Source organism: Pogona vitticeps, chromosome 3 (genome assembly GCF_051106095.1).
Source record: "Pogona vitticeps strain Pit_001003342236 chromosome 3, PviZW2.1, whole genome shotgun sequence".
Taxonomy (NCBI): domain Eukaryota; kingdom Metazoa; phylum Chordata; class Lepidosauria; order Squamata; family Agamidae; genus Pogona; species Pogona vitticeps.
This window is the reverse complement of record NC_135785.1, coordinates 23,002,897-23,022,374: the sequence shown is the minus strand read 5'-3', so window position 1 is coordinate 23,022,374 and position 19,478 is coordinate 23,002,897. Positions and strand designations below refer to the sequence as shown.

The following is a 19,478-nucleotide window of genomic DNA, read 5'->3' as shown; positions in this document are numbered from 1 at the left end:
CCAGAAACAAATTGGGGAAAGGCCTAGGACAGCCCCCCGGGTCACCACAACTTTCAAGGTATCCACAAACTTCACCCTCTCATTCAGGTATATTGAGAGTTTGAGACTTGGCAAAGGGCTGCAACAACAACTGGAACACTGCCCCCCTCCCCATTTCCTAAGCAGTTGAAGGAACATTTTTGATAAAGCACCCAGTTCATCTGGGTATACAGTTTCCCCTTCAAATACTCCACGTTGATATACGGCAGATGATCCACTATCCAGTGGAGAAGAGGATTTACAGTGGTGCCTCGATTTACGAACACCCCTACCTACGAACGTTTCGACTTACAAACAGCTCCGCTGGCAAAATTTTGCTTTGACTTGCAAGGGGAGCTTTGATGTAAGAACAGAAAAAAGCAGGGGGAAAAGGTGGGGAATTCAAACTGTTGGTGGGGAAGAGGCTGCTTTTTTGTAGCTCTTTCAGCTCAACGGTTAGAGCAGGAAACTTTTTTACTCCTGCAGGGCAGGAGGAGTAAGGAGAGGTGGGGCAGTTCCAGATTGCTGCCGGGCGCAGCCCATCCCTGGTCCGAGTCTACTCATGAGTAAGGCCTGCCAAAGGCATGGATCTACTCATGAGTAAGGGTCCCTGAAGGCCCTGGGCACGCAGGTCAGAGGGGTTCCTCCATGGACGGGGCGTGCAGCGGCCGCACAAGAGGAGGAAGGTGGCTCCAGTTCGCTGCTGGGCACAGGAAGCTAGTGTGTTCCCTGCCCATCCCTGGCGTGGGTCTACTCATGAGTAAGGGCCCCCTGCCACCGCCCTGGCTGCCCTATGCGCCGGCCGGTGCCTGTTGCCGGCCACCATCTGCCGGGGAGGGAGTGCCATCAGAGAAGGCTTCAGTCTGCCTGGTAAGGTGCTACTTTTTGCTTTTTAGAAACTTCTGGGTGGGTTTTGCAGGATGAGTTTTGGCTGAGTGGGGTTGTGTTTCTGTGCTGTGTTTGTTTTTGGTGGTGGGGGGGTTGCAGCCTTCGGGGCTTGCTCAAAGGCTTTTTGGTTGTTGTTATTTTTTTTAAAGCCTAGGCACCTTCTGATGGGGCTTTCTGTGTGCTTTAATTTTGTGGGTTTTTTGTTTTGTTTTTTGAAATGCTGGAACACATTAATCCCATTCCCATGCAATTCAATGGGAAATGGTACTTTGACTTATGAAAATTTCAATTTATGGCCACCATTCCGATACAGATTAATTTAATAAATTGAGGCACCACTGTACTTGCACAAAGCCCAGGAGTGGGTATCACTTTGTTGTATGGTTCACGAGCTGCACAGTGGCAGAGAAAAAGGCAATTCAAAGGGTGATTAAGACGGCCCAAAACATCATTGGCTGTTCACTCCCCTCTTTGGAAGAATTGTATAAGAACAGATGTAAGAGGAAGATATCTAACATACTGAAAGACTCCTCTCATCCGGGACATCAGCTCTTTAAATTATTACCATCAGGAAGGAGATTCAGGGTATTGAAAGCAAGGACAAGCAGATTCAAGAACAGTTTTTACCCAAGTGCAGTACTGAGTTTAAATGCGGGGCCATAGGTTTTTGGTGGAATTTTAATTGCTGAGAGAAAATGGGGTATCTATATTTGGATGGTGAAAGTTGTGTATATTTTAACTTTTTTTTGTAGTGTTGTCCAGTTTTACCTTGGGGAAGAGCACCTCATTTCGTTGCACCCACTTGTGAGCGCAATGACAAATAAATTTCTTATGTCTTATGTCTTATGTCATGGTCCTCGGAGTAATACTGTCCATTCTGAAGGGCACTTCCTATTCCAATAGGATGGAGCAAACTCTAGTGGTATTAAACAGGCATCTGAAAACCCAGGGGATCTAAGGGGGTTCACCCTCTTTTTCCTTGTCCAGATACCTTAGTCCATGGCTTCCCAATATTTCACTTGTGCAAGCAAGGCAAGCAAGTATTAACAATGTTCTGAATCAAAGTGAGAGCCAGGACAGTAATATATTGGAGGGTTGACTCTTGTGATGCCACCACTGCAAGAAACACAGAATAAGAGATGGAAATTCTTGTAATCATAGCTTGATGTGACAATATTTTCTCCTCCTCTTGATGTGACATGTGACTGTAGGCACAGAGAAGGAACAGAGTGGATAGCCAAGATGATTACTCTGAGACTCTGAAGTAGTTATACGATATGAATTTATGCACTGATTAAATAAATCTCTCCCAAAGGAAGATTCATGTTTACAATGGAGGGGTGCTGATGGAAGAAGCGGAGAGTAGACTAGATGCTTTGTGGAAGAAACTGGCTCTGTGACGTGCATATGATGACAGCACATTATTTGGAAGTGCAACTGCTGAGGCCTGTGTTGCTCTGGATGCAGCAGCAGGGCTGGTGTGCAGTATTCAACGAGGCTAAGTCACACCCAGCACCTATAGAGTTAGGAACAATGTGCTGGGTCCTTTCTACCAACACTTGATTTTGTTTCTTCATTTTGCTACCATCTTGCACTTAGTGTTATTTGTGGAAACTTTATCTTGAACAATGCACTATATTTTTTTTATTTAAAGTATTTATATGCCACATTCATTTAACCCCACAGAGAATCTGAGGCAACTCACAACAGATAAAACAGATTTAAAAATACTATATAAATATCATATTAAAAAATTAAACATATATTAAGATTATAAAAATCAAGTTTAAAAACAATTCAAAGATATTTAAAAACCTGCAACTTAAAAACCAGCATTCCAGAAACAGGGTACTGCTAAAAAAGGTTCCCCTTGACATTTAGTCCAGTCGTGTCCGACCCTAGGGCATGGTGCTCATCCCCATTTCCAAGCCGTAGAGCCAGCATTTGTCCGAAGATAGTTTCCGTAGTCACACAGCCAGCACTAGACATGGAACACTGTTACCTTGCCACCAAGGTGGTACCTATTAATCTACTTGCATTTGCTTGCTTTCGAACTACTAGGTTGGCAGGAGCTGGGACAAGCAACGGGAGCTCACTCTGTCGCATAGATTAGATCTTACGACTGCTGGTCTTCTGACCTTGCAGCAGAGAGGCTTCTGCGATTTAACCCACAGTGCCACCATGTCCCTCGAAGGTACTGTTTAAAGGCCTAGCTGAAAAGGAAGATCTTTGCCTGACGACAGAAGGACAGGAGGGAAGGTGCCAACCTGGCTTTTCAGGGCAGTGCATTCCAAACCTGAGAGACATCACAGAATAATTGCCAGAGTGTCAAACAGGATTCCCTCAATGCCACCTTTGGAGTTTAGCCATCCAGGAAGGATCGGAATCACTGTAAAACAGTACTTCTAAGACACACGCCAGAAAGGTGCTCCAGGAGGATACCATGGTCAATGCTATCAAAAGGTGCCAAGAAATCCAGCAAAACCAACAGGTATGCACTCCTCTTTTTCAGTTCCCAGCATAGGTTATCCAGCAAGGTGACCAAAGCTGTCTCAATTTTGTAACTTTTACTTTTCTCTAAGTAAACCAGGCCTGAAGCCAGACAGAAATAAATTTAAATAATCCACTTCATCCAAGAACCTCTGGAGCTGATACACCACAACACAAAGACCTTGCTCGAAAATGAAATATAGGAGACTGGACAAGAATTATCCAATATAGTGGGGTTCAAAGTTTTAAAAAAAGGTCTTACTATTGCCTCCTTAAGACATTTTTGTATCTTACCTTGCTGCAAGGAGGCTTTCACCACTCCTTTAACTCATTCTGTCAGTACCCCTCTGGCTGCTTTTATAAGAGGAAGGGCAAGGGTCCAGCATACTAATGGTGGCTTTCACCTCCCCAAATATCCTGTCCATAACATTAGGCTGCCCCAAATGAAACATATCCATTATAACTGAACAAACAGGGAGCAAGGAACTACAGCTTCTAAGTCAGAGCAGAGCTATGCAACTTTCTTTGCAAAATCTGTGCAAAATCTTCAGAAAAGGCTGCTGAGTGATCAGCATCCTTCTGTTATGCACTAGTTACAACCAAGACAAACCACTGTAATCTACTCTACAAACAGCAGCTTTTGAAGATGGTCCGGAAGCATCAACTGGTAGGTCTGGGGTTATCAGAATTTTTGGACAAATCCCACAATTCTTCACTCTGGGAACTCCATCTGACAAACCTACACTTACAGATACCTAGATGTGGTCCAACTGGAGAAAAAGCCTAATTCAGAGTGCTTGTGACCTAGCACAGGCCACCTAGTTTCCTGTTCAGAAGGGAAGCTTCCTGCTATCAGTGGAGCAGCTTTGTTTTGTTCCATTTTAGTGGAGAGGAAATTCTATCATTTAGGAAACGGCAGTAAAAAAAATTGTGTTCCTGATAACTAAACTGTTCTTGAAAATGGGCATATAAGTCTGGAGAAGAAAGATCTGAAAGCCTAGACATGTTTATGTGGTTATAGATAGTCCTTTAATCAGCCTGCTTCCATAGGCCTTTCTGCACAGAAAACTAAGCTGGAGCTAGGCCTATACTAAGCCAGAGTCATTGCCTTTTCTCCAAGTAAGCCATGTGTAGCTGTCTGTAGGTATAGATCTGTGAGATGGAACTCCCAGAATGGAGAATTATAGGATTTGTAGTACACAAATCCAAAAATTCCATGTCTTCCAGCTGGTATGGTTTATATGTACTAGCCATCAGGGACACACTCAAATGGATGTTAGAGAGAGATGACTAGAACATGCGACACAAACTCTATCAGGTGTGCTGATTGGGCCTGCAAACAGACCAGCAATTCAAAGCATTATTTTTGCCTCATAAAGGCCTATGGAAGCAGGCTTCTTAAAGGACTATTTATAACCACATAAACATGCCTAGGCCTTCAGATCTTTCTTCTCCAGACTTGACTCATATGCCCATTTTCAAGAAGAGTTTAGTTATCAGGAACACAATTTTTTTTACTGGTGTTTCCTAAATGGTAGAATTTCCTCTCCACTAAAATGTATACAGCCTCAGCTCTATAAACATTAAAATACATTTTCTGAGATGACCCATTCTGATTCTCTTTTTCATGAATTCAGTGTTCTATCTTTGCAGTTTTCAATATGAGTTATTGTTAGACATCACTTCTTAAAAGACTATAGTTTGTTACATTTCAGCTGATCTCTGTCTAAAAATAATTTTACAGATACTATCTCATTTATTGCAATTTGGTTTTAGTGAAATTTATGTATAATTTTTGTGTGATCTACCTTATATGGACTACATCTTGAAAAAGGCCCAATAAAAATTGTACAAAATAAACCAATAAATTGTTAACACTTTTTATACTTGAAGCAGTTTTCCTCCTTTTCATCCGAAAATGATAATCCAATATATCTCAAATTCATGTGTGAAGAAAAGAAAGTAGCCAGGTTAACTCAATACAGCAGGGCAGCTAGTTTGCAAAAGCTCTGAATCCTTCTGTTACTATAAAATGCAACAAAACAAACAACTTTTATTTTTCAGATAAAGCAAAAAATGTGTATAAAAGATTGGGTAGAAATAATGGAGTCCAGATAGTATATTCAATGGTTGTAACTCCAATTAATGTTAATTAATGGACACTTGCTTATTTAGAAGATAATAGTACATTATGCACAACATATGGCCTTTAACCTCCCGGGATTCCTATAACAAAGAGATTACAGCCAAACAGAGAGTTACTTCGGATAGTTTTTTGGAGGGCTTTAAGTAAATATAGACTTTCCTCACTCCTTTGCCCTGGAGTATATATTTCTCATTTAGTTCAATATATTTTAAAAAATGAAAAAAAAAACAGGCAAGGTTTCTAAATAACATCCAAATCATCACTTTGAAGATTTAATTATGACAATATGTTTAGATTACAGTGAAGTTTTTGACTCTGTAAATCATGAAAAGCACTGAATTGTTTTCATAGAAAGGTGTGTGCCACAACATGATTATTTTGATATACAGAGTACATTCTGAATAAAAGTCAACAGTTAGGAGAGAACATGGAGAAACAAAATGGTTTCAATAGGTAATCGTGTCAGATTACAGTGGGAGGATTTATTAGATTCAGCTGAAGGAGTGAAAATTGGTATCAGAAGCATCATTAATTTAAGATGTGGAGCTAATTTCTTGCCAAAAACATCAATGATTTGAAGCATCAACTGCTGAAGATTTTAAAAAGGAACTGCAAAAGGAGAATTACAGCTAAATATTCTCAAGACAAAAATAATGACTACAGAAGAATTACATAACTTTAACACTGATGATGAAAAAAACTTAAACTGAACTAAAATTTTTAACAACCATCAATCCAAAGTCAGACTGTAATAAATAAATCAGAAGACTGACATGAAAAAAGCTGACGGAAAAAAATCAGCTAATTTGAAATATGATGTTAGAGGATAACTTTATAGATACTGACAACTGTCAAAAAGACTAATGAGTGAATGCTAGATCAAATCAAGCCTGAATTCTCAAAAAAAACTAAAATGACTACACTTAGGCCACAGTACTTCGACATCTCATGAGAGAACAGGCTCAAAGGAAAAGACAATAATAGTAGAAAAGGTGGAAATTAGTAGGAAAGAGATAAAGCCCTAGCATGACATGGATTGATTCAATAAAGGATGCTTTAGTTTGCAAGACCTAAGCAGGGGAATACTTAATAAGACCATTCAGAGTTACCATAAGTTGGAGGTGATTTGGCAGCATATCCGAGGGGATGCTGATAAATATTGAGCATTCCCCAGAAAAAATTGAGCTAGGAACCTATAAATTGCAGGGTATATTGGCCAATTTGTCTATATTCAATGGTGCAAAAATCAACTATCTATGATTTTGACTTAATTTTCATTTTATAGTCCAAAGTGAACATGGTGGAACCTCCAGAAAAGTTCTCCAAGGGAAAGATGCAAAGCAAATCAATGATGAAATGTCACAAACTATGGGTGACAGTGGCCCTTCATATGCAACAGTTAAACATTGGGTTGTAAAGTTTAAACTGGCCATTTCGGTGTTGAAAGTGAGAAACCCAGTGGAAGGCCTGTTTCTGTCTCTGCCTGCAAATGTGAAAGCCACCCATGACATGATCATGAAGGACTCCCGAGTATCAGCCAAAAGTATTGCTATATATCTGAGAATATCATGCAAGAGAGTTGGTGCCATTATCCACAATGTCTTGGAAATGAGAAAGCTGGCAGCAAAGTGGATCCCCAAACTTTTGACAACCAAACAAAATAGGAAATGTGTGGAGTCATTGGCGGCTGTTTTGGAACACTTTGCAAGAAATGAGTCAGATTTCCTGGGCAAACTGGTAACTGGTGATGAGACATGGATCTACTGTTATGATCCTAAGACAAAGGAACAGTCTAAGGAATGGAGGCACAGTGGTTCCCCCAGGCCAAAGAAGTTCAGAGTGCAAAGGTCAGTGCAAAAGCAAATGGCAACAGGTTTTGGGGATAAGAAGGGAATACTGCTGCTGGACTACTTCCAACAGGGTTCAACCATCGATGCAAAATATTACTGTGCTTCATTGACAAAGCTGAGGCAAAACCTCAAGGAAAAGCATTGAGGAAAGCTCTCCAAAGGTGTCATCCTGCTGCATGACAACGTCTCATCAAACACTGCAGGTGAAACAATGGCAAAACTGATGTCCTTAGGCTTTCAAGTGATGCCCCATCCACCCTATTCTCCCGACCTGGCTCCTTTTTCTGGGAAAGGCTCAATACTCATCAGCACCCCCTCGTACCTGTAACAACAAATGTTTATGTGTACATCTTCCAACATTCTACAAAGGTCTAACTTTGTTCTGAACTTTTTGAAAGTGCCCAAACTATACCAAAACTTCTCAAAATCATGGTTCACAGACCAGCACCAGCCAAAACACCATCAACTGCTAGTCCCGCAGTACACAGCCAGGAAAAAAGGAAAAATTGTTTTGAGAAGCCTGCCACTGATATGTCATGGTATCACAACTCATACATTCCAGTTCTTTAAGTGACATCACATCATGCAGAGAACACTACTGTATCATGCATAATCTTGTTTCTTCAGGCAACATATTTTAGTCAGTTACAAGCAGTAAATTATTTATAAACATTTGCTAAAATCCAATTCATATATTAAATTCATTAACTTCTACCACTGTTTCACAACGAACATACCCTGTTTCCCCCAAAATAAGAAAGAGTCTTATATTAATTTTTGCTCCAAAAGCACATTAGGGCTTATTTTCAGGGGATTTTTTTTTCATGTACAACAATCTACATTTATTCAAATACAGTCATATCATCTTCTTCTGACTGCTGCACAATGGTGGAGGGCAGGGATTCACTTAACTAGTGCTTATTTTTGGGGTAGGGCTTATATTATGAGCATTCTGAAAAATCATACTAGGGCTTATTTTCAGGTTAGGTCGCATTTATTTATTTATTTATTTGATTTATTTATTTGATTTATACCCCGCCTATCTGGTCTACTCGACCACTATAGGCAGCTTTTATTTTATTTTAGGGGAAAGGGATAGTATTCTCTCTTATCAAAATAACCAGCTGGTGCTATCTTGATGTAGCAATATACATATGTAGCACACACTGTCTGAAATCAGTACTGGTCTGAAATCAGCTTTTAATAGTATGTTCCTTCCTAGCCCCTTATTTAATTCAAAACACCATTAAAAGCCACTGCCCTGCAAGAAAGCTATTAATATTACTCTCAAACCATAATCTAAATTTGTCCTGATAACAGGAGCCATTGCAATTGTTGTCTTTAGTGCAATTACAATTTGTAAAAGTCATTTCTATTTGCATGTCAAATAAAAACATGCCGGAAATCCAGGAACAGCAGCTTGACCTGTGGCCATGCCAAAATTATCTGCCATTTCCTCAAAGAAATAATATTTGGAAACAAAAATCACTACACAGAAAGCTGGAAACCTTCCCTTGGAAGGAATTTTATTTCAGAAGCCACAGAACTTCAAGGACACAAACCACAAAAACAGCTCTCTCATCTTCGGCTGTTCCATTGCTCTTTTCCTTTCAGAGGCTTGAAGGAAGCTCCTAGGAGGATAAATTAACTTAAAAGCAGTCGTTTGAAAAAAAAATCGCATCTCAAAACAGCTGCTTTCCCCTAGCGCAAATCCAGGCAGTTTTCCCACTGTACTGTACTTCCCAAGCAAACACCGAAGGACTGCCATCTCTCCGCGCAAAGGGAGGAGGTATAAGAAGCATCGTCGCCCGTCTCGTATATCCCTGGGATCTCTCCGTTCCAGCGGACCAGATTTTTGCAGGTGCTGCGTTTCAACAAACCTGTCGACATTACCAGGGGCAGAAATATCGCAGGCAATACCAACAGCATCCCTTTGTCCTTCCCACCGTCTCCCAATTCTCCTCAACACTCTCCGAGCCTTTGAACAGACAGGACACAGATCGTCACTCGGTTTGAAAGTCCAAGGTTGGACCACCGTCCGTGAGCCCCCAACCTCGGTCAATGTTCAGCACTTTCCCATTTCTTTGGCCTCCGATATATCCCAAAAGAAACCTACCTGCCTTACCAGCTCCTTTTAAAAATCAACCTCTGTAAGGTGAGCGGCCAGCCAAAGGTTAAAAAAAAAAAAACAACCAACACTACACCCGCACCCTACAAATTTGGAAAGGAAGAAAGGCAACCAGTTAAGACTTAGCCCTGGTGTAAGGTTGGTCCTGTCAACCCAAGTTGAGTCGAAAAACCTCCAGTAAAACCCACATAAAAGGACTCACGGCGCCTCACTCCTCCGCTTCTGAATGTCAACGTTGAGGAGAAGCCGTTTGGTCTCTATAGTTACTTCCCGCGAGATTTCCTCTTCCTCCTCTGAAGCACCCTTCTTCTTCTTCTGCGTCCTCCTCCTCCTCTCCCCCATTACCCCTGTCCACCACGACTCACCCCAAAGCATGTGACGCCAGCCCGACGTCAGAGGGCCGACCTGTCAAATATGTAACGCACACATTTTAAATTTTTTTTAAAATTACAATAAATGTAATTTCCCCTCTCTCCCATTACCTTTCAGTCCGTTGCTAGGTAACATAGCCTGCCAGCCCGAGAACCGTTCGGGTGGTCGTTTTTGGATGTTTTCTAATTTATTCTTTTAAACAGCCCAAAGCCTTTGCACACCGCTTTTCCCTCCTTATTTGCCGTTTTAAAAAAGTGACGTGAAACTATTTAGCCACCTTTCCGCTAAATAACGGAAAACAAGATGGCGGCGCGCGAAAGGTTTTTTTTTTTCCCCACTAATTTTTTTCCTCCTTTCAAACCTGTGAGAAGCCAGCCCCTTTCTTCCCCCAGCATGCTTTGCGCGTTTCTAACGAATTTCGTTACGAGTTTGCCGTTTGGGCGCCATTTTCGAGTGTGGAAGCCGCCAAGGCTAGAAGGCAGGAAACGGAGCGTTCGGGAGCTCTGGCTGCTGCTACTTCGGAGACTCGTTTGGCCCGCGCTCTCGCTACCAGCTCTGCTGGTGGGTGAAAATGGAGTATTATGAAGCTGTCTGCTAAGCCGGTCCCCGGTTAAAACTGTCCCTGTTTTTTTCTTCGGGGGATATTGGAGAAGCTTCCTTCTTTGCGATTAGACCGGAGGGTGAAACTTTCCATACAGTAAACGGACTTACCCATTAGTGACTGCCTTGTATGTGGTGAGTGAGGAAAATTATTCGACTTGGGGTGGGGAGTGTTTCCTCATAAACTCAGTTCGTGTAGAAAAAAGGCGGCATTCTTAATTTCTTTTCTAACCGGCGGCCGCTTTTTCTTCTCCCCCGCTTTTCCCTCTCCCCGCCGCCATAGGGGGTGGGGTGAGAGAGATGGTATTTGCTGGCAATTTCCGTTGCCGTCGATAAAAACCGAGTCGGCTCTGACTTTGATTCTTGTGCAAACTTTTTTTACGTCTGATTTGGAGTTGGCTGTCAGAAAATTCATTCTGGCGAATCATAATTATTTTATTTTATTTCAAAAAAGAAACATGCTTTTTTCCCCCCGGTGTTCTAAAAAGACTGTTCGCCGTTTGATCGGTGAAAGTATCTACATGTACAGCTTTAAAAAGAATTAACCTTTACTGGTCAGATCTAGTAGTTTAAAAACTATGTAAGGGCACGCCACATCAAAGTCTAGGGGAGGAGGTAGCTGGCTCCAGTACATGAAGAGCATGCCGAACCATTTCTACGTTCGCATCTCAGCGAAGTTTTGATTTCGTGGCCCCGACCTGATGAGTGATATTGAGCAGTAGATCTGTAAGTGCTTTTGGCAAACATCGTCAATTTGATCCCCTCGATTTGACGCAACCTGCCAAGGGGGGCGCATGGGAAGGGAGGTGATGGATTTATGAATGTTCAAAGCCTGATTCGCTTAGGAGGAAGTCTAATTTTACACAACTCTTGCGCAGTAACATGGACAATACCATATCGTTTTTAAGTCTATCTGCATTTAAAAACAAGCTACTTTTTAAATTAACTTTTAAAAGTTAGCATTGGTTTCTTTAATTAAATCCCTTTATACAGTGGGAGGCTGTGAATATTCATGAAATAGAAGTATTCTAATGCTTTTTCCAAGTGTATTATTAGCTTAAAGAAGGTGCTTTTAATGAGTCTCCTTCAAAATGTCCAAGACTTATAAGTGCATAACAGTTTGCATAGTGAATCAGACAGTTCTTAGTTCGCATTGGTCTTCAGGAAGTAACTAATTTGTTTAACAATAGTATTTTGAAAATTTTGAGAGGGAAATCGTTTCTTTGCGTTTTCTCTTTTTTGTAGTATTTCTAATATATTTTCTTGTGGAGTTTTGTGTGGAATTATTTTCTGATTATGCATTCACAAAAAATTGTGCTTTTTAAATTCTATCATTACTGTCCTTGGAACAAAATATAAATACTGTAAGTGCTTTGGTGATAACTTTTTAAAACACTTCAGTAGCAGTGGGTGTTAAATATAAATTGATTATTTTAAGACATTTAAGTGAAACACAAGAAATCACACTCCTGTACTGCGAAGTCTTGATATACTTAGGCAATTGGGATTTCTTATCTCTGATTTTCTATTTAGTACTGTAATTAGTTTTAATAGATTGAAAGTAAATTGTGAACTACTATATACATGTCTATTCTAATAGATGTGAATTGGGGATGAGAGAAGAATGTATGCCTGCCAACATAAGTAGGTTTCTGGGTTTATAAAGTTTGCCCAGATTAATACAAAGTGCTAGACACACAATGTTAGTTTTTAAGTGTAGGTTGCTAGATTGTTCTTTGCATTAGAAATGAAGGCACAGTTCCTCTGTAGTTCAGTTGTTTGAAATTTGAACAGCCAACAGAAATCATGCCGAGCAAAAGAACTAAGGTGTCTACAGCAGCCCAACACAAAGGTGATGAGCCCTTGGAGAAATCCTCTAATGATGGGGAACCTGAAAAAGAAGCCTCTGTATATACCACTGCAGAACCTCAGCAAGGTCAGTCGTCGACAACCTGATACTTTTTTGTGAAACGATTTCACTTTGAAGGTGTCTTACTTAAAGTGATGTCCAGCTTTGCCTAGTACTGATAGTTCCTACACTGATTCTTGAGGTTTCATGTAACAGTGGTAATTAAAAGCAATATCTTTCAAATTAAGACTCTTTAGGTTGTAGTCTTTAGTTGGTAAAAGAGCAGCCGGTGATTGAAATGGATGTAGTCTAGCAAATGTCAAAGGAGCTGCTTGTGGCTTATGTGTTCAGCAGTTGTCACTTATATCTAAAATGTGTTTGGACTTACCACGTTGTACTGAGACAAGTTTGCTTTAAAAGAAAGTAATGGGCCAAATAATACATTTGTCATCAATTCACTGAAAAGTTGGTTAATGTCTGAAAAATCATAGTTAACAACTATTGAAAGAAAAGGTTGCCTCAAGGAGTTAAAAAAGAAAGTTCTACGGCTTGTTGAAATCTAAGTGGCTAGTTTTGTGTGAGACAAACTTCCTGTCTTTGAGGCATAGTGCTGCTGCTGTCATTACAGCTAACAGAGCATTGTGTAGAGATCCCCCGACCACCTCCTTCATAGTGTACGTAAGCTCTGAGAATGCCTGAAAATGCAACATTGAGATTTGTCTGTTTTCTTGAAATTGTGTGGAGGAAATCTGATAGTAATGTATTTTGTAGCAGTGTACTTGAGATTGGAAAAGGTTAGTCTAGGTTGAGTTTGGGAATACAACTGTATAAGTAATACAGTATGCCTATTAGTAAACGAAACAGGCATATTATGTGGTCTGATTTTTAGCAGTTCAGCATATGAGGATAAACATGTTGGTTCTTGGATACAATGTTTTAAGAGATGGGAATTATAGACTTCAACTGCTTTTCCTCTTCTGATTAGGTATTTGTAGTTATATGTAGCGAATAAGTACATTTGCTTTTTTGCTTGCTTTTGGCTGTCCCTAGAAGTCTCAGATGGAGTAGTTGACAGTCGAAGTTTAGAAGAGATTTTGAGTAGCATCTCTCCTCCCCCACCTCCAGCAATGACCAATGAAGCTGGAGCTCCGCGTCTCATGATAACCCACATTGTAAACCAGAACTTCAAATCTTATGCTGGGGAGCAAATTCTAGGACCGTTTCATAAGGTATCTTTTGCTATTTTAAGTCCCTTGCAAGCTGAAGTAAAACTCTCTTCTGGTTTTGCTGCATAGATTGAACTGTAAGTTATATATTGGCAAATAATTTAGGGCGGGGGCGCTGCTGAATTACTGTTGTCTCTAATTCTTTTCAAGACCTTGACTTTTGTGGAGCTTAAGCAGCTTGAAGTGGACAAAAATATTTATTCTTTATGAATGATGATTAGTAATTAAGCTGTACACTATAGACATTCAAGGTTTGAAAATTTTAAAACTTCACCTCATTGTGTTAATTATGAACAAACAAAATTTGGAACATTTTACTTTCTGAATGCAGTTCATCTGCAGAGTTTACATGGTAAAATTTTAGAAATTTAAGCTAAAAGGTGGTAGCTTTGAATAACTTGTAGTTTATATCCCTGGCTGTAAAAACTAAGCTTTCCAGTAGTTCATGGTTTCCTGTACTAGGTGTAACAGTATTTTAAACTGTCTAAAAAGCAGTAAAGGATAATATCTAGTAGCTGTAAAACTGATTTCTTTTTTCTTTTTGTAGCGTTTTTCATGTATTATTGGACCAAATGGGAGTGGAAAGTCTAATGTGATTGATTCCATGCTTTTTGTTTTTGGTTATCGAGCACAAAAAATAAGATCCAAAAAGCTTTCGGTATTGATTCATAATTCTGATGAGCATAGTGATATCCAAAGCTGTACTGTAGAAGTTCATTTCCAAAAGATCATTGACAAGGTATGTTTTCATTAGTTACATCTGGGGAAGGTCTACCACCTATTGCCTTATCAGTTTGATGATTGACATCCAGCAAAACTAATGCACTATGGGGAAAATGCTGTGTCTTTTTAGTTCTTTATTCAAAATAGAGAGAACTTGAAGGACTTTGATAATGCATAAATATCTGTTTTGTATATATGTATTAATTTGCATTGTAGTCTTGCATATATTTGGACATATGGCTTACACCATTTTGAGGACTTCTGTTTCAGTATGAAATGTGTTTGAGCTAGAAATTTATCTTATAAGAATTGTTGTAGAAATGAACTTTTTGTAATTCTGTTGGCTGTTAGATGTGGGATGTGTGTAGTATACATGCAAATTATCAAGACAACCCAAAATATTTCTTAAAATTATACTTCCAATATCAACATACATTCACTTAAAATAAAAAAGTTTGGTAGGGTCTTTTATAAATTATACAACTGCAAGACAGTCCATATCTGTTTAAAATTTTGATTCGGAAATCTATTGTATTATTTTTGCTCAAGGTTGAGTATTCAACTGAATTCAGAATTTTGTGTGTGTGTTGGTAAAGTACTGTATAATGGAATAAAAAAACACCCACTGCTATGCTGACTTTAAACACATGATCTCAATAAAACATTGCTGGATTAACAGTTGAAAAAGGAGATCAGCCAGGGGGTGGGGCAGGGAGTTGAGGACACAGTTATGGATGATGTGATACCTTGTTTGTTTATTTTATAAAAAATTATCAGAACTGATGTTTCTTTGGGAGGTTTGTAAAAGTTATATTTGAAATATGTTTCCAAATTAATACTGTATATCTTAAATGGTAATGGGATTACATTAAATTATCTATCCAACGTATCTAATCGTACATTCCAGTTTTTACTCTCTTTTTACAATGTCTTTTCTATGGAATTTATTTTAGGACAAATTAAGCTTTTGAAGAATTAGATTGAAATAACAATTGGTTTTTAATAATATCAACAAAGATGAAGATGTCAGGAAAAATTAGTTTTGCTTTTAGGGGGTATATAGTCCACAAAACATTCGTAGCTTTTCACAAAGCTGCTTGAGCACTGATTTGCACGTAGTATGTATAATTTGGGTCTATTTGGATAAGTAGCTCAGTACTGTTGCTTCTTCAAAATAGTTTTTTAAAATGTTCAAGCATTTGAAGTGTTTTTATGCTTGAAAATTAGTAGTGTCCTTTCTGAACTGACAAGGAGACTGCTTTATAAATTGACTGAAAGATAGTATGTAAGAGGCATCTTTTGTGCAAATAATGGTAGGTACAGATAAGGGCTGCAGTCCTGTATAGAGTATATTTTTGAGTGCCCCGTTGGACTCAGTGGGGATTGCATCTTTACCTCTAAGCATTTGTTGTATTGCATATATGACTTAATTTTTTTCTTTTTTCTTTTACTGTTTTTTTGCCACCAAGGTTTATATAACTTGGAGAAGTTTGTATTATCTGACAGTATAAATGCTGGCATATGACTAATAATGTACTTACATTACAATATTATCAGCTTCAATGTAGTGTGATCTAGGGTTTGTGAAGTTTAAACAGTTTGATATTGAAAATAAGGGTAGACATGTGGCTTAATACTAACAATTGTTTTTTCTGGTTTTGTTTTCCTTCAAAACAGGAAGGGGATGATTATGAAGTCATTCCCAACAGCAATTTTAATGTCTCCAGAACAGCCTACAAAGATAATTCATCAGTATACCATATCAGTGGGAAGAAAGCAACATTTAAAGATGTTGGTCTTTTGCTTCGAAGTCATGGGATTGATCTAGATCATAATAGGTTTTTGATTTTACAGGTAATTTTTGAATATTTGGTTATTTGATATAATTTTTATTCTAAGATTTGTCTAGGTGCTGTATTGTATTTTGGAAACTTTAAGGTGCTCTAGCAGCACATCATGATTTGTATGTCATAGTAATTATGCAAGTCATTATTTGCTGCTTTAGAATTTTAAGGAAGAGAATCACTTGAAGTTTGTGGTATGATTATTTCTGTATTGTAGATAGGTAAATAAGCTGAACTATACTTGTTCCGCTGTAGCAGCACGTAAATATTGGTGTAGTAAAGATTATCTTAACCCCAATATTATTGTGCTGCTTAAGCGTAGCAGGGATTAAACAGCACTTTCCTTTCCCATTCTGTTACATTGGTATTGATCTCTATACATTTTCAGTACAGCATTAAAACTTATGTGATTGAAGTAAACACAATTGATTTTTTTTCCACAGGTTACCAAATTGTCTTTTCATTCTGTAAGCATTTACAGATAGCTTATATTTTGTTTCCACAGCAGTTGAAGACAAGGCCTAAAATATTTATAACCCTACTTTTAACAAGTGTAGGCAATCCATACTGCTTAATGTTTCACATGTGGCAAAAAAAGCTTTTTATGAAGGGAAAAGCCACGTAACTTGATATTCAATAATTTCCACTTTCTGTTTCATAATAACGATTGAATTTCCACACTAATCACCTGGGAAGAATTATGCAAAACCTAGCTTATTGCAATTTAGAATACTTTTTTAAAAAAACACCCCTAATTAGCAATTAAGTTTAGCTAGATATTAAAGACACTGATGTGCTAAAATTGGTTAGAGATATTTTTGGAATAATTTTTAAATAGCAGAAAATTTGTGATCCAGTTAAAATTTATTTGGATAAATTTTTTAGGTGTTATTCAATCACAAACAAACACTGAAGCATTTTAATTATTGCAAAACAAGGAACAGTAGTAATATCAGGACGTTCAGCTCTTTGTATAACCCAATAGAAAATGTATAGTAATGCCCCTTAACGTAAGAACAAGTAAGTGCAAAAAGTGTTTCTGTAGGTACAGAGCTGCTTTTATATGCCTAAAGTTCATTATAACCTGGATTCCTGCATACCAATGCTCCAAGGTTACTTTATATATTGAAAAGGAATAGACAAGTGCATTTATAAATATGAAAAGTACTCTGCATTCTTATTTGTTAGGATGCTTCCTATTTTCGCAAATTTAAGCATTAAAATTTTTGTAAAGACAGTGCTTTTAATAGTTAAAAATGAGGCAACTATTTGTTTGGGTAATGGCATTAACATAACGTAAGTATATTTGTGAAGCTTTAACTCAGGTTTTCTTATTTGTAAGATGAAGCTAGTTTTAAAAAAATGAATGTAATTCAATGAGATATTAGACCATAATATCAATATAGCTTCCAGCAGTAAGTGAAAGTGTGAACAAGTTCTTCATCAACATTTCACAGATTAATAATGAACAGGTGACGTCATGATGATTTTACAAGGTTAATGATGTTATATCAAGCTGCAATGACTGAATAAATATCAGTTAGGTATAGTCATAAAACATGCTTTACCCCTTTAAAAAATAAAGTAAGCCCTAAGCTAAGTAATACATAGCCTTATAGAGTTGGAATATGACTATTTACATTCTAGTGATAACTTGAATGATAGGCCTATATCACTAGAAGGAATTGTTGTTTTCTCTGAGAACGTGACTAATTGAAATATTGCTTAAATTTAATGTGGTAAGTCAAATAACTACTGTTTTCAACTTCATTTGTTTCCATGTTATGTTCTCTTCTTAAAGTAGCTATGTTTTCAGATTCAACAAGTGGCATAACTAAGAACAGGACTAAAAGTAGATTGCTTTTTGTATAGCAACCCTCCATTTTCTAGGATAGGTTGTCTAAGGAAGATAGGAGTTGTAGTCTGCTAAACAACTGGTTGTAGTACGCTATTCTGTAGCAATATTTAGAATTCTTGAAGGCAGATTATCTGACTTTTCAATAGGGCAATTTAAGATTTCATTCTGTTATATGCTTGCTTATAAAATTACTTGATTCAGTAGAGATTATCTGTGTGTGTGTTTGTGTGTGTGTGTATCAGTGTAAAGTACTAGGAGGGGAATCTTTACATGTTAAACAAGTATATATGAGCTAGCTTTTATTTTGAATAAAAAAAACCTGTTTGATAGTTAGAGGTCTCAGGTTCCTAAGAAGATGCATACTATTATTCCATCAATAAATATTGAATATCTTAAATATTTTAGCAAAAAGTAAATGGTGTTATATATTTAACTGATTACTTGTTTTCTCATAATTTTGTACTATGTTTAGTGTCTTAATTAAAAGTTAAGGACACACATAAAAATGTTGATTCTCTTTACTCCCTACCATGGATTGTATTCAGTTAATATCTTTAATAATTTCCCTCGTTGGAAAGAGGAGGGTTGCAACTTTGTCTCTACGTCTGCACACCCTCAACATCTTTATGGAAGTTGTGGGTTTCAGGGATTGCAAGAGGAAGTTAGAAGGAAAACGTCTGTTTTGAGAAGTCTTTATGAGCAGGCAGCTGCTCACACAGTGTTGGATATTGCTCCATGGATCTTGTTCGGTTCATCTCAGTACACCTTTAAAATACAGTAAATGGAGCAAAGAATTTACTTAGAAGCAAAATTCCAGGTTCCTAGGAGGATGGAGTTAGAATGAGCAGAGCACTTTTTTCATGAGGTGTAACCAGGTCGGTCTATGTGGTGCATTGGTAAAGACAGAAATTGGTGTCTGAAAAGTAGCATAAGGCTTCAGACTAGTTTTTGTAGAGTATGCCCTCCCACTAGAAGAATCAGTATTTTATGGGATAGCTATTTGGGGAGGGGGCTGTTGGAAGAATATAAAGAATACAGTTGAATGGTTTTCTGTTTGTGAAATGGGAAAGAACAGTGATGCTTCCTAAATGTGCATTTTATTTCATTATCCTATGGTGCACAGTCAGGTGGCTGTTATCTTTATCTCTGAGTTACACAATAGTGTGAAGTGTGTGGACAGAGTCACTGTGTGCTACCAGCTAAAATTCCCTGCTGAATTCATAAAAAACAGCTTTTTAATGAAATAAATTCAGGGTGGATGGATAACAGCTACTCACTTCCTTGTGTCTCCCAATCCAAATCACAGTGTTCTAAATTTCAAATAAAAGAACTCTCTTAAAGTGTTAACTTATCAGAGTAATGCTTTCTACCTACACCGTGCTTCAATGTGTAAAATATATTAGGTTTGTGCTTAATATGGATACTTATAATATGAGAATGGAATAGGATACAAAATTTGAGAGGTATCTGTATATATAGCTTCTAT

The 19,478-nt window shown here is 38.1% G+C and overlaps 2 protein-coding genes across 11 annotated transcripts in view; one reads left to right on the top strand and one right to left on the bottom strand.

The window, feature by feature from the left end:
• IFT80 (intraflagellar transport 80) overlaps positions 1 to 10,231 on the bottom strand; it is a 122,328-nt gene extending 112,097 nt beyond the window's left edge. For 3 of the 8 annotated variants that reach the window (XM_078389040.1, XM_078389046.1, XM_078389045.1), the window contains exon 1: positions 10,003 to 10,231. The gene's annotated coding sequence lies outside the window, so the exon portion shown is untranslated. Of the gene's footprint in view, positions 1 to 9,508; positions 9,529 to 9,708; positions 9,889 to 10,002 lie in introns of those variants that run through there. The other 5 variants (XM_072996142.2, XM_078389047.1, XM_078389042.1 and 2 more) reach the window with 5 other exon arrangements.
• Positions 10,232 to 10,270: 39 nt separating this feature from the next.
• SMC4 (structural maintenance of chromosomes 4) overlaps positions 10,271 to 19,478 on the top strand; it is a 51,524-nt gene continuing 42,316 nt past the window's right edge. The window contains exons 1-5 of one of the 3 annotated variants that reach the window (XM_078389039.1): positions 10,330 to 10,453; positions 12,287 to 12,428; positions 13,392 to 13,570; positions 14,115 to 14,306; positions 15,968 to 16,144. In XM_078389039.1, the coding sequence (XP_078245165.1) occupies positions 12,299 to 12,428; positions 13,392 to 13,570; positions 14,115 to 14,306; positions 15,968 to 16,144 (678 nt within the window). In that variant the 5' untranslated portion in view covers positions 10,330 to 10,453; positions 12,287 to 12,298. Of the gene's footprint in view, positions 10,628 to 12,286; positions 12,429 to 13,391; positions 13,571 to 14,114; positions 14,307 to 15,967; positions 16,145 to 19,478 lie in introns of all 3 variants that reach the window. The other 2 variants (XM_020791767.3, XM_072996136.2) reach the window with 2 other exon arrangements.